General features: G+C 33.9%; 1 protein-coding gene across 1 annotated transcript in view; it reads left to right on the top strand.

The window, feature by feature from the left end:
- LOC132543010 (H(+)/Cl(-) exchange transporter 6-like) overlaps positions 1–13745 on the top strand; it is a 76557-nt gene extending 62812 nt beyond the window's left edge. The window contains exons 21-23 of the mRNA XM_060206464.1: positions 3671–3781; positions 10473–10598; positions 13588–13745. Coding sequence (XP_060062447.1) covers positions 3671–3781; positions 10473–10598; positions 13588–13677 — 327 coding nt within the window. The 3' untranslated portion in view covers positions 13678–13745. The remainder of the gene's footprint in view (positions 1–3670; positions 3782–10472; positions 10599–13587) is intronic.
- Positions 13746–14515: the final 770 nt, after the last annotated feature.

Raw genomic sequence — 14515 nt, 5'->3', positions numbered from 1 at the left:
CTTTTTTTTCTATTTAGAAACATTGTTTATGCCTTTTACTATTTATCATTTAAGTAAAGAGACAATAATATGAGAACAATAAAACCTACTCACCCCTTTTTCCGTACCAGTTTGCGTTGGACAACAAAACACTGGATAATAAGATAGAGCAAAAGAAAATCACTGTTCCCGTCATTATTGAGTAGTGGAAGGTCCAAAAACACAAACGTTTGATGATTCCTAGGTGGTCTTATCTCTCAAGTAAAGACCGAGGATCTTGATCCGTGTGTTTATAATGCAAGCGCGATACCACGTGATGTGGTAGAAAAATCTCGGTGTCTGATACAGTCGATATTAACATACATGTATATCCTCAGCCAAGCGACGTTGTGATCCTCCCACCATTCAATGATCAGTCCCTCAATCACAACTAATCACATCTCCTCAGTCATGGCTCCATAGCTTATAATCGTGATTCAATTTGCCGAGCATGTGTCACTCCACTTCTCAACTGTCACCACAGACTCCCAAGCATCACAGGAAAGTAAACAAATAAATGAAACCTAATGTTAAAACAATGAAACATTCCATGAATAAATAAACATCAATATTGTTCCATCAATACACGTTATTGTTATAGCTTAAAACGATCTGTTACAAAACTGAATTATTGTTATCAAATCCGACGATTTACATATTTTTTGTGAAATCGAACGTAAATTTTAAAATATAAACTTTTTTTTTATTTAAAACGAAATAAAAATGTGATTAAATAAAAAGTTAATACGGAGACTGTTAAAAAATTGTAAATCACTACCAGGAGTTCTGGAAAGGTTATGTGTTATGAAGCGTTTCTCTAGCTCAAACCATTGTAATGTCACGTTCTCAAAAAGCGGAGTAGCGGGAATGAAACCATAAAGCGTAATGATGAGCGTCGAGCACGTCATATTTACATCGTATCTGTTACAGAAACCTTTTAATAGTTTTCATTGTTCATTTTAAAATTGTACCTGGTATACATTTTGGACACAGTTAAACATCTGTCTGACACTGACCAGTCCTAATGAGGCAGTAGTCCTTGTAGAGAATACAAACGTAACTGACAGAATCAACATAAACCTTCGGCTATCTTTGATGTAAAATAACAAAATGAATAAAAATGTATCACAACACGTGCCAAGGATTGGCTATAGCTCCTGTGGCAAGTCCATTCATGCCTCTTTTTATTGTTTTGGACACAGAATTATCTAATATTTACAAGGCAAATTATTCTTTACTGATTTATTAGTATTTTTTAACAATCTAGTTGCAGAGTCAATGCTATATATAATCCTCAACAAAAGGCCGGTCTTTGGAAATCTTTTATTTAGAGGTAAAATTGTCGCTGAGTCTGTTGTAACAAACAATGATTAACTTACGTCATTCTTGGATTACCTACGAACCCAGGAGGAGGGTTGATTAAAACTGAAGATTTTCCCCATAGAATTTGACTTCTTAATGAATACAAATTGAAGTCAAATTATAAGAAATTTCATTTCGACAGGAAAAGAAATGACAACGTTCACACACCGTGTTGACTTAATTAGACCATCGGACACGTAACCATGTTAGGAAGCGCGGTAGACAGAAGACATCAACTCGTAACATTATTTCCGGCTGACGTTTGTAGTGGGAGATACTATGGCCGTCAACACTTGTGTTTTAGAACGTGTATCCTCGATATTTAACGAGTTTTCATTTCATTCGTGATTTTTCGAACGATTTTTAAGCACAGATTTCATTTGCGATGCCATGAAGCATATTTAAACGAAACAAATTAGAAAATGTGCAGGAAGTCGAATCTAAACCAATATTTACAACACCCACACCTTGCGTAAGGGACCTTCTGAGTTTTTGGCGGGGTCGGTGAAAAGTCTTGCTGTTTGATTTTGATGTTTCTTTGTTGAATCCTTGATTAAATACTTCAGTTTCTCTCATAATTTAAGGTACAATTCAGATGGCCACTACTTACGACTAGAAGAATGATATTTGGTCTGTCTGTGTATAATATCTTCAAATATCAACAGTTAAATAAAAAAAGACGATTATGATGTGTCAGGTCACTAGTGTCAAGTTTGTCAAAACCCTTTTTGTACGTAGCTTTGTTAATTAAAAAGCCTAGAATCTAGATATTTGGTAAATATGTTTCAAGCTGAAGCAGCAAAAAGTAAAGATAAATGGCCATGACCAGCATTCAAAGTGAAATAGGTGATCCTAGTTTCAACACTCAATCTACCATCCTTGTTATTAAAAAACATTTAGAACCAAGATATTTGTCAGGTAGTGTCCTGAGATGACGCCTTAAAGATTGGTAAAAAACACAAGTAAACAGCAATTTTAATAAAAAATTTAGAATTAGATACAACGGAGCAAAATATTGCAACTAGTTATATCGCCTCATACAGCAGTTTCGTCCTTCTAGGACTCGTCTGTGATGCTACATCATATAGCTGTTTCGTCCTTCTAGGACTCGTCTGTGATATTACATCATCCAGCTGTTTCATCCATATAGGACTCGTCACTGATGCTACATCATATAGCTGTTTCGTCCTTCTAGGATTCGTCTGTGATGCTACATCATATAGCTGTTTCGTCCTTCTAGAACACGTCAGTGACGCTACATCATACAGCTGTTTCGTCCTTCTAGAACACGTTAGTGACGCTACATCATACAACTGTTTCGTCCTTCTAGGACTTGTCAGTGACGCTCCATCATACAGCTGTTTCGTCCTTCTAGGACTTGTCAATGATGCTACATCATACAGCTGTTTCGTCCGTCTTGTTTGTCTTTTGTACAATCTTAAGCCCGGAAGATATGCTAATTTTTAAAATTGCATTTAATAATTGAGATTTAGCCACAATTTTATGTGAGCGACCTTTGTTTATCATAAATCAGAGATAAAACTGTTCGTATGCCTATCGTCATCCGCTATGACGTCATGCATTGTCTGACGTCATGTGATATGAAAAACTATTTCATGCATGCATGTGTATTCAATACGCCAAACTTCTTCGGAGATCTACCTCATTTGTTAGAAATGGAAAAAATGAAGGTACATTAATTGCATTCACATAGATCAAGAAAGTTATTTAGCTCAAAACTTAACCAAACCTGGAGTTAAAGATTAACGGTTACAGGAAACGTGTCTTCATTGTTGAACTGTTATATTCTAATTATCACATATTCGGCCTACTATCCTGTAAATAAGCCCTGGTAATATTTCTGTACATGTAGATGTAGCTTACCATATATATCCTGCAGCGTTTTTATTGGCTATTCCATTTACCAATTGACAATGACGTTACTCCATTGATAAAAAAAGTGGCGCGACAAAATGGCTGCCTACGCTCCACTTTGTTATCGATATTTTGACCTTGAAACCTGTCAAACTAAATCAAATTAATGTGATAAATAGTATTTTCACTCATACGAGATCTTATGTAACTCATACTGAAGCCTTAATTAATTCTCGAATGAATAGTAGTTGTTTTGGGAGATTACAACTTGGTGCGTGAAAGTAAATATTTTGATTTAATTGTGTACATTAGAAGCCTTACGTATATGATATTTGAAAAAAATAAATAACAATTGTAATATTTTTTTTAATTAAGCATTTTTGACCAATAAAATCCTGTTTCTTGTTTTTTGAAGAGGACGAGCCAATTAGATCTCAGCTACGAGGAAATGACGGAGGATTATCCCCGATACCCAGACATATATGACGTCACGAAAACACACGACCTGAACCAGCTGAAACTGGTGGTAAGTTTTTTTTTAAAGTTTTTATACTCTGCTGTGTCTGTGGCTTGTCTCATCTTCCTTATAAATCACTTAATATTTTAGTTATGTATTCTGGTTTAAGCTTTCAACCTACGGATGCTAATACTGAAAAATTTTTTTCGTGGGATACGTTGATAAGGAAAAATGGACTGTATCATTGGATAAGTAATTCTTATTACTTTTGTAAAATGAATTAACGTTCTTCTTTCTTGTAAGGCTTCTTTGGAAAGAAAAAAAATATTTAAAGGTTGAATTACACAACTATGTTTAGTTTTATAGTGCGCATGCGTAACTTAATAATCAAAAACTACTTTAGTCTATGAAGTAAGTTACATAACACATTTCCATAGAAATTAAAAATTAGATACAGGAGAGCCAAATTATGAATTAACATGCATCAAAGAAGTGTTTCCCCTTTTCTAGGAGTCACCAGTGAGGCTAAGAGCCTATAATGTGAAAACATTAAGGCGAATAAAGAAATTTAAAATTGGTCAAAAAAAAGTAAAATCGACAATGAGGAGGATCCCTCCTTGACGTTTTGAATCACTGGTAAACTAAGTAATAGATTGATATCAGTGTGAGGTCCTAGATAACATGTATTCAGCGCTGGTTTTAAAATGATTTCGCATCTGCTGATACAATTAATACAGGAATGAATTAAAACTAAATGGAAAAGAAACCATTGATAGGGTCAACTTCAAAGTCATGCACGTTAAGAAATAATTAAACACTAAATCATCGATTTGTTGTTCAAGGACAATGCAATAAGGAGTTTTATTTTTAGTGAAAATTTCAATTGATTGACAACAGTATTTTACTATTTCATCGTTCACCTACAAAGAGTTGATCTGCGATAAATGAAGCCACGATGATTCATTCTGTAGAGCGTGCGACTTAACAATGGTATTTCTCAGGAGGAGATCTGAGGTGTGTAGATGTTCACACGAGGAATGTAACTTTTCTGAGTAGTGTTGTAAAAATTCGTACGATAAAAAAATTCTGAGACCCGTTAAATAAACTCTTACATGAAATCAAACATCTTATGAGTTACATTGACATGCATTTATGTACATGTACCTCCACATAAACTGCCTGTCCATGAAGATTATCTGTCATTAAAGATAATCTGTCCATGAAGATTATCTGTCCATGAAGATAATCTGTCCATAAAGATAGATTATCTGTCAATGAAGATTATCTGTCCATGAAGATTATCTGTCCATAAAGATTATCTATCCATGAAGATTATCTGTCCATAAAGATTATCTGTCCATGAAGATTATCTGTCCATAAAGATTAACTGTCCATGAAGATTATCCGTCCATGAAGATATCTCTCCATAAAGATTATTTGTCCATGAATATTATCTGTTCATGAAGATTATCTGTCCATAAAGATAGATTATCTGTCCATGAAGATTATCTGTCCATGAATATTATCTATCCATGAAGATTATCAGTCATTAAAGATTATCTGTCCATGAAGATTATCCGTCCATGAAGATATCTCTCCATAATGATTATTTGTCCGTGAAGATTATCTGTCCATAAAGATAATCTGTCCATAAAGATTATCTGTCCATGAAGATTATCTGTCCATGAAGATTATCAAGATTATCTGTCCATGAAGATTATCTATCCATGAAGAATATCTGTCCATGAAGATAATTTGTCCATAAAGATTATCCGTCCTTGAAGATTATCTGTCCGTGAAGATTATCTGTCCATGAAAAGAGATATGAAATTAAGAAATTCATTGAATTATCGGGCTTATACACCTCTCGCCTAGATTTTTCTTTCGATCACTTTGGACTTTCCTCCATCACCTCTAACACTACAAAATGGGCGCTTGGCCTCACTCACGAGACCTAGAAGGACGAAACAGCTGTATAATGTAGCATCACCGACGAGTCCTAGAAGGACGAAACAGCTGTATAATGTAGCATCACCGACGAGTCCTAGAAGGACGAAACAGCTGTATGATGTAGCATCACTGACGAGTCCCAGAATGACGAAACAGCTGTATGATGTAGCATCACTGACGAGTCCCAGAATGACGAAACAGCTGTATGATGTAGCATTACTGACGAGTCCCAGAAGGACGAAACAGCTGTATGATGTAGCATCACTGACGAGTCCCAGAATGACGAAACAGCTGTATGATGTAGCATCACTGACGAGTCCCAGAAGGACGAAACAGCTGTATGATGTAGCATCACTGACGAGTCCTAAAAGGACGAAATAGCTGTGTGATGCACTTTAATTAAATGTTTTGTTCTTCTATATATAAAATAAATGGTTTATTCAGAGTGAGAGCAAGAATGACCTTTACGAATCTGCCGAGTAAAATGACAGGAAGTCTAAATGAACATGCACTGTTTGTACTATTTATTTCTTTGTAATGGCTATCTGTCTAGATGTGTTTACCACAGGAAAATTCACTGTGAAGAAAGACTGCTGCTCTAAATAGACTGATGTAGTATCTCTCAATTTAGACTTCCTGTCATTGTCTGGCTCTCACTCTGAATAAAGCATTGAGCTGTCATGGCGATTCCAATTTAAAATATCAGCCTTGCTAGTGAACTTTCTACAGTGTCATGAAATACAAAAAAGCAGTTAATCTTGGGGGAAAATATAAATTTTCTTTTGATTTGATTGTTTCAATCTCAACACTTTGGATAAAATTTTCAGAAACCAATGGAAACTCATGCTTGAAATGTTTGAAATTCATTTTCCGGAATAGCATTCCATTGTCCTCAAATGAAAAAGTTTTTCTTCGTCACCACCGATTCAGTTGAAAAAGATACTATAAATAATTTCTATGTTTACAATATTCATTACAGCAGAGTGTTTACATTTCCTTCTCACAGCCTTTAAAAATCTACCAACAAAACACTATGAAATAATCATGTAATAACAACACCATTACTGAGACAAAATGTTAGAATGTTAACAAGAACTGAGGTACCACACAGAAAATGTTACCACGACCTGAAAGTTACCACACAGAAAATGTTACCACAACCTGAAAGTTACCACACAAAAAATGTTACCACGACCTGAAAGTTATCACACAGAACATGTTACCACAACCTGAAAATTACCACACAGAAAATGTTACCATGAACTGAAAGTTACCACACAGAAAATATCGCGAACTGAAAGTTACCACACAGAAACTGTTACCACGAACTGAAAGTTACCACACAGAAAATATCGCGAGCTGAAATTTACCACACAGAAAATATCATCACGAACTGAAAGTTACCATACAGAAAATGTTACCACGACCTGAAAGTTACCACACAGAAAATATCACGAACTGAAAGTTACCATACAGAGAATGTTATCTAAAACTAAAAGATACAACACAGAAAACGGCATCGTTGTTTTCACAATTAAAAGAACCTATATAAAGTGTGTTTTTCAAATCTAACTTCGCTTCTTTCTTTATTTTTATTTATATTTGGAGGTGAGGGATGCGTGTGACAAATTTATATTTGGAGGTGGGGGATGCGTGTGAAGGAAGTGGGGGGGGATACAAATCGCTTATGATTGCTATATATATATGTTCATTGATATTAATACACATGTATCTTATTTTTTGAGAAATTTGATTTATATGATTTTGATATATTTACAGTCACAAGTAATTCTGTCGTCTCGGCGACGATAATTGGATTAGTGTAATGAATTAAAAGCGGTCTATTTTTTCGGTATGATGAATGGCCGAGGAACACTTGCCCAAGCTGTTGGCACCTCGGAGACTCTTTGATATGACGGCTGGGACGTCTTGTAACATCTGCCGATCTCTGGGGGTCATTTCTTCGCTTGACCACCACGGTAGCTGTCTAGAGAATATTAGATTATGCTGGACATCACGTTGAACTACTGCATCACCTGTTAATTAACTGAAGCGTCGTTCGGAACGTTAACACTGCTGCTCCGACAGTCGCCTAGATCAGAATCAACCCCACAAACCACACCTTGGTTTAAGATCAATAGACAACACTCGCTATATGAGGAAGCTTTCTGTCCACTTCCGGACATGAGTATTCTTTCCTGAACTTCGGTATTTTCAATAAAACATTGATTTAATAAGATATTTCCGTTCTACTTGATAAAAATTTGTTCGCGGACGTATTTGAGGTAAGACCTGTTCAATTTATTTTTACTGTATCTATTAAGACCTTAAAGTCATATTTGATAGAGCAGTTAAATTTTGAAACTTTTTTAGAGCAAAGGGCGTAAACAGCCACTCGAGTCGATGACGTCATAAATTAGATGCGATGTTTTATTTCAAGTTGAATATGGACTGTTAAGATTCTATATTTTTTATTTTTTGTGTCTTGATCAATTTGTTCATCCGTGAATTAAAAATCGTTCAGATTATTTTTGTGAACATGAAAGATTGGATGTGGCGCATACCACATACTACATACTTTCATCATGTATCAACGTGCCTTTATTTTGTGGTCTCAATGGATGTGACAATGGATGGCGACCTCTAGAAAACTTTATTCTGCTTTAATTATCAAAATAAATAAATGTTACAATATTCTGTAGCGTTTATTTGACATTTTTTTGTGTCGTCCTAACAATATTTTATATCAGCCGGAAAGATTGAAGGCTTACAGGTTGATGTTTTCTATGTCCTTTTTTCTGTATGTAAATAACCGTACGAATTGGTCTGTCTCTGACAGTCAGTGTGTACATACAATTGTAATATAACCCTTAGATCCATTGGTGTTAAGTCGAGTTGAAATATTGTTGTCTCTGTTTGTAACTATCACATATCATCCTTACACTATCGAGACCTAGAAATGGACGATATAACTGCATTATTTTTTTTTTCTAGGTTTTTTTTTTTTTTTTGATATGAAGTTGGATATGTTTAATGCTCTTAAGTTTGCTGGTTAGTTCCCTTGTTTTAAACCTTGTTCTCATTTGATAATGTGACGTTACTTACTTAGAATGACCAAGGTTTACATGGCGGATGTCGTCGATGAAGCAGAAGACGCTTACTCTTACGGAACACCTTGTACTTTTTCTGAGGTTTCCGGGTAGATTTTACTTTTGTTCAACTTTTGCCCAAGATTAATCGAATTTGAATTTTGGATTACGTTTATGTTGAAATGTTGGTATTTTCTTGTTGTTTTTAACTAAAAGGCACTATTCTATAGTGTGTCATTTGTGCATTCCATAAATAACAGCACTGCAGGGAAAAGATCATTTTTAATTTATTACCGAAATCATATGTAGTATCTTACTTTGTGTTATCCCATCTCTACGTAACAAGTGTGGTTTATAGAAAATGGAGGCATTGTGATTTCTTTCAATGCAAAATGTTGATAACATTAAATGGTTTGAATTCTCGTTCTGAATTCTTGTGGAATTAAAAAAACAGAAACGGAAAAAAAGAAAAAAATAAAAAAAAAAAATAATAATAAAATGAAATAAAATTCAAAAATACAAAAATGCAAAAAAAAAAAAAAAAAAAAACGATAAAAGAGCTTCATTGCCTGGTTGTGTTAGATCACCGGGTAGTGTACTTTGCTGCGTGTGATAAGCCATCTCGTTAGTATGGAATGACATGGCTACGTTTGTTCAGATGTCTCCTTATCGGCCAGCAGTATTCGATTCCTGAAATGTTAAATCTAATTTTATTCTAATAGGAGATTATCAAGAACTTGCAAATACATGGATTTTGACCTTGATCAATGTTTATGTTTCGGGAGGTCGGTGGTAACACGTGTGTCTTGTATCAAGTCGTACTGGTTCGTTTTCCAGAACTCCGTGCTAGATAAAAGTTCCAGGTATTGGGGCACGTGCCCGAACACTTTTCTTGGTTTTCCTCGTATTCTTCAATTTACTCCAAACAAGAGTAGCTGTAACAAGCTGAAATGACGTATTACATTATTTTTGTTAAATAAAATAATTAAAATTAAGGAAAAAAAATTGTTTGAAGCGAAGGTTTTCAATATCAAAATAAGTTCTATATAAAATTAGAGATGCTTATATATCTTATTTAATATTTTCTTCAATTTGGGAAATAAATAAGTATATATAAAAAAGTAAAACAATAATAATAAAAAAAAAAAAAACACAAAAAGAAAAAAAAAGAAAAAAAAACTTGTAGACATTAAGTAAAACACATTTATCATACAAACGATTAGTACAGTTACAATAGCACCATCAAGTCATTTCGTCCACATTGTCCAAGAGTAATGAATAATATGTTCACATTTGATAATAATTGTATACGAAATGACGTTCAAATTATAGTGATATGAAGTCAAGTCGGCTACATATAAGGCATGTTTGAGGTGAACAAAACTGCAATGGTTTGATTTGTCCTTGTGTTGTTTTTTGATGACTGTTGTTTAAGTTATTTGTTTACTGTTATTGTTTACATAAATATTTATGACATTCCTAACTGATTTGACTCGCTGCTATATTTATCACTGGTGAAAATGAACGTTTTATTGCAATTTGAACAATTCTAAATAGATTTTAATTTATCTGATATTTATCCGAAAATGTTCCTCCATATATATTCTGTTGTCACAGAAAAGGGGCGATAAATCTGAATTTATCTGTTAATACAGATTTCATACAGTCACAGTGCTCTATGTGAACCAAGTGTTTGTACATGTAAGTAATTATCATTACAGGATGTTGTGCCCTATATGAATCCATGCCCGTATACCGTTTACCCTACCACGCCGGTGCCACAAGTGTTCAATCTCTTCAGAAGTATGGGACTCCGACACCTACCTGTCGTCAGTCACGAGGGACAGGTAAAAAAGTATTGTAAACAAGTTCACTTTAGCATGCGATGAACTTTCACGAATTTTGTAATCACAACAAATTCGCGAAAATGAATCGCCACGAATTCAGACAAGGACCATAAAAAACGGTTATAGTATAGCAAATTATACAATAAACTAAAAAATATAGTGGTAGTGGTAACAGGGTACTTTTTGTATTTAAACACCACTTCAACGGTAAAAAATGTTTTAATACCCCATGACTACACTCATAATTCATTCATCTGAGATATTATTCGCTGTACTTTATTTTCGTTGTTTGGAATACAGCAACGAAAATAATGAAAGTTTCTGCACGACGAATATTCCGCGTGTTTTCAGCTTGTAAAAGAATTACGTTTTTACGGTTTGGAGAAAGGAATTCCATTTTTGTTACAAACAATAAACTTTTCATTGCTACCATTGCATATCTATAGAAAATCCTTAATACCGAATGTTTTGGGTGTTGTGTGTTAAAATTCAAAGTAGTTTAAAAAAATCCATCAAAACTAACAAACTGCATATGCAATCGCCTTTAATAGCTGGTCGCTTGATTTTTTTTTATTGCAACACGAAATAAGAACTTTCGACACATGAGAAATGAGAAAAAAAATAAAATAAAGAAAATAACTCGACCGACAAAATACCAAAAGAAACTGCAAGTCTTAAATAATTCAAATATTCTAATCTAACACTTGGGGAAAATTACGATTTTAACCAATCAAGATCGGAGTACATCAGAATTCCTGTGCACCTGATGACCAGTTTGAGATTCGGAAACCTTCGTCACTTTTCATAAACGAGAAAGACATTATTACTATCACTGAAGAAGCCAAAGTGTTCCGATTCAGTCACCAAATTTCCGATATTTGTATAATCCAGTCTCCTTACCTCATTACGACTGTGTGATTCAGGAATACTTGCGTTATTTATTATTATATATTATTTGAATTTTGTTATATTTCAATCTTTCATAAAACAGCTTAATGAATAAATCCATGAGAAAGGCATATGTAAATGTCATTCTAATCTCCAAGAGTTACCGCCCTTCGTTTCACTCAGATGGTATGGTGATAAGCTTGACAGCCGATAGGGGGCGAGAATAACGTAAATGAAGGCAGTGTCTTTTATATAGGAAGATATCAACACTTGAGGTGAAAAGTGATATAGAAAGCCTATATTTCCACTGATTGAGTTGAAAGGGCAACATATAGTATTTCAGCACGAAAAGAGTTTCTAGTAGAGTTTGTTCGGATTAGAACCAACGCAAAAAAAAAAAAAAAAAAAAACGAAAGTTTGAAAGATTAAATATGCTATATTTTTGTCTGGAGATTTTTACTATTCTTTAGGGAAAATATTCTAAACATTAAAAGATTCAGTGATAAAGGTAATATTCTCAGTTTGTTATAAAAAGTACATTGTAATAAACTGTATGTTCGGATAGTTTTTAAGGGAGAGTACAGTATAATGAATAGTATGTCCAGTTGTTGTGAAAAGTACATTGTAATGAATTGTATGTTTTATTTTTAGAACGTTTCCAATATTTGTGTTGACGTGTCAGATAATGAGTTTCTATCAATAGGTGCTACAAGGTTAATTATATAAAACAATGTGGTTTTTTTTTATTATTGTTCTTCGGGAGGTTCACAAGCCCCTAAGACCTATTGTTCTTTATTAGGAGTAGTTTTAATGCTCTATAACTTAACTGACAAGGAATGCTTGCCTGCTTTACTTTCGCGCCATTATAGGAGAGAAATTCTCTTCATTGTCAATTTATAACAGAGTTTGTGATCACCCAAATTTGTTGCAGCGTGAACTCTCACGAAATCATTCATTACAACAGCTCTTGTCTTGACTTGCCTAATATGGTGACTTTATTGAACAATTTATCATTGTCAATTGATGACGCCAAAGATCCGTCCTATGTTAATTACTAAACGATCGGGTTATATCTGATGTGTCCGCAGCTAAAATCATACAGACAGGCGTTCCAGCCATTTCATGACTAAAAATAATCATCGATATGAGGCGATGTGGGATGGCGGAATATATTCAAACCAAGGCTTTATCATTTGACATCATGGTAGGCGTCTATTTGTATCTCAGTTTTTATCAAGACACTACTCAGAAATCACCACCAACGAGAAATTCATGTGTGAGATGTCGATGACTACACTATGTCACCTTCGTCACAGAAATCTACAGTTACATTTATCTTAAATTGTAGAGTGACGAAATGGCAATCAAACGGATAAGTCAAATCGGCTACAACCTAATCTTGTTTATATTTCAATTTAAATTAAAAAATGCGAAATTATAATAAAATTTGGTATCACACTTAACTTTTACGTTACAGATGTGTTCATACGATAATCTAGAAACAAATATACCCATTAGTTATCATATTATAGTCAGTGCTCGTTTGTCTAAACTGTCTCTAAACAAGCAGTATTCATAGATAGTCATATTGAACATAACGCAGCTAGGTTGAATTTCCATGTAAAAAATGAATAAAGCTTAGTTATATTCTTCTACAAAATTATAAAAATCGTGTCAGAGTTATAATTAAATCTAAAATTAAAATTAAAATTAAAGTTGGCGATTTTTTTTTCTTTCTTGAAGTTTGAAATTGGTTGACGATATATTTATTTTTTTTTTAATCTAAAAAAATACAATTTGCAGGTCCTTCTATTTTTTTCTACAAGAAAAATTATTTTCAGGGTAAGATCGTTATCAGGTCATCATTTAAAACTCAGAATAAGATATATATTTCTTAAAATGAGAAAACCGCTGTAAATCTAAACAGCATCAACAACATGCATTTCCATGTTGCCGTCCCATCGTAATAGTGTTACGTGAGTCAAAGTTCGGAGGTGAGACACTTATTTGGGGTCAAAGTTCGGAAGTGAGACACTTATTTGGGGTCAAAGTTCGGAGGTGAGACACTTATTTTTTGTTTTTGTTTTTGTTTGTTTTTCAGGTATTGGGGATGATTACACGACATAACCTAACTCACGAGTTCCTTGAAGCATGTCTGGAGGAGCTTCACGAAAACACATGCCTATCCTGAGCACGATACTGCTCTCTTCTGCATACGGAACAATAGAATGTCTTTGTTTTGGTAAACAAACTAAATGTATATCGGTGTTAAAGAGGAGAAAAACTCGGAACTCAATAGCTTTGGTTATGAGTTTTATTTCTGATAAAATGCATTCTGTAATGGAAGTTACATTTATTAACACCAAAACATTAAGATTTAGTAGACAATCTTGGATGAAATCCAAATTAATATTTTATCGACATGTCTCCGGATATGAGGACTATCACGACCGGCCGAAGTCATTTCTTCCCAGTTTAGAACAGGACAGTGCTAACTTGAATTGACCAGATTTCCCTAGCGGATGTCTCCAGACAAATACATGTAGATAACAGTATAACCTTTCTTCTTTGTGGTTTTCCTGGTAAATATTTGTGTTGTTCACATTTTTCCTTCGTTTCATCACTTTGAGTTTGAATTGAGGCTTTGCTAAGATGTCGGTATTTTTCTGTGTTTTCTCCAAAACATGGTTAAATTATTTTTTTCTTATATTTTTTTTTACTTTTGGAATTATTTGAGTTTTTCTCCAATGAGTGGTTGATCTTTTTGTTCACTTTTCGCAATATTTGTGTCTAAATCCAATTTATATCAGAACATATTTGAATCACGGTCGTCAGTGAGTCTGATATTTTTAACATAGATTGAAATGTTTGCTATTTTTAACGGCAACTCTCTGGAGTTGTTATATATCTTTAACTAAAAAGACCAGAAATAGTTTAACTAAATCATTTCATCGATTAGTCATGAGTTTTAATTTGAATTTTAACATTTTGCTTGAATTATAGCTTCAAAGGAATCGGAAATTCCTCAA

Source organism: Ylistrum balloti, unplaced genomic scaffold (assembly GCF_031769215.1).
Source record: "Ylistrum balloti isolate Yb309-2 unplaced genomic scaffold, AGI_CSIRO_Ybal_v1 Utg369734, whole genome shotgun sequence".
Lineage (NCBI taxonomy): Eukaryota > Metazoa > Mollusca > Bivalvia > Pectinida > Pectinidae > Ylistrum > Ylistrum balloti.
Note: the sequence above shows the minus strand (reverse complement) of the source record. Positions and strands in the feature narration are given on the sequence as shown.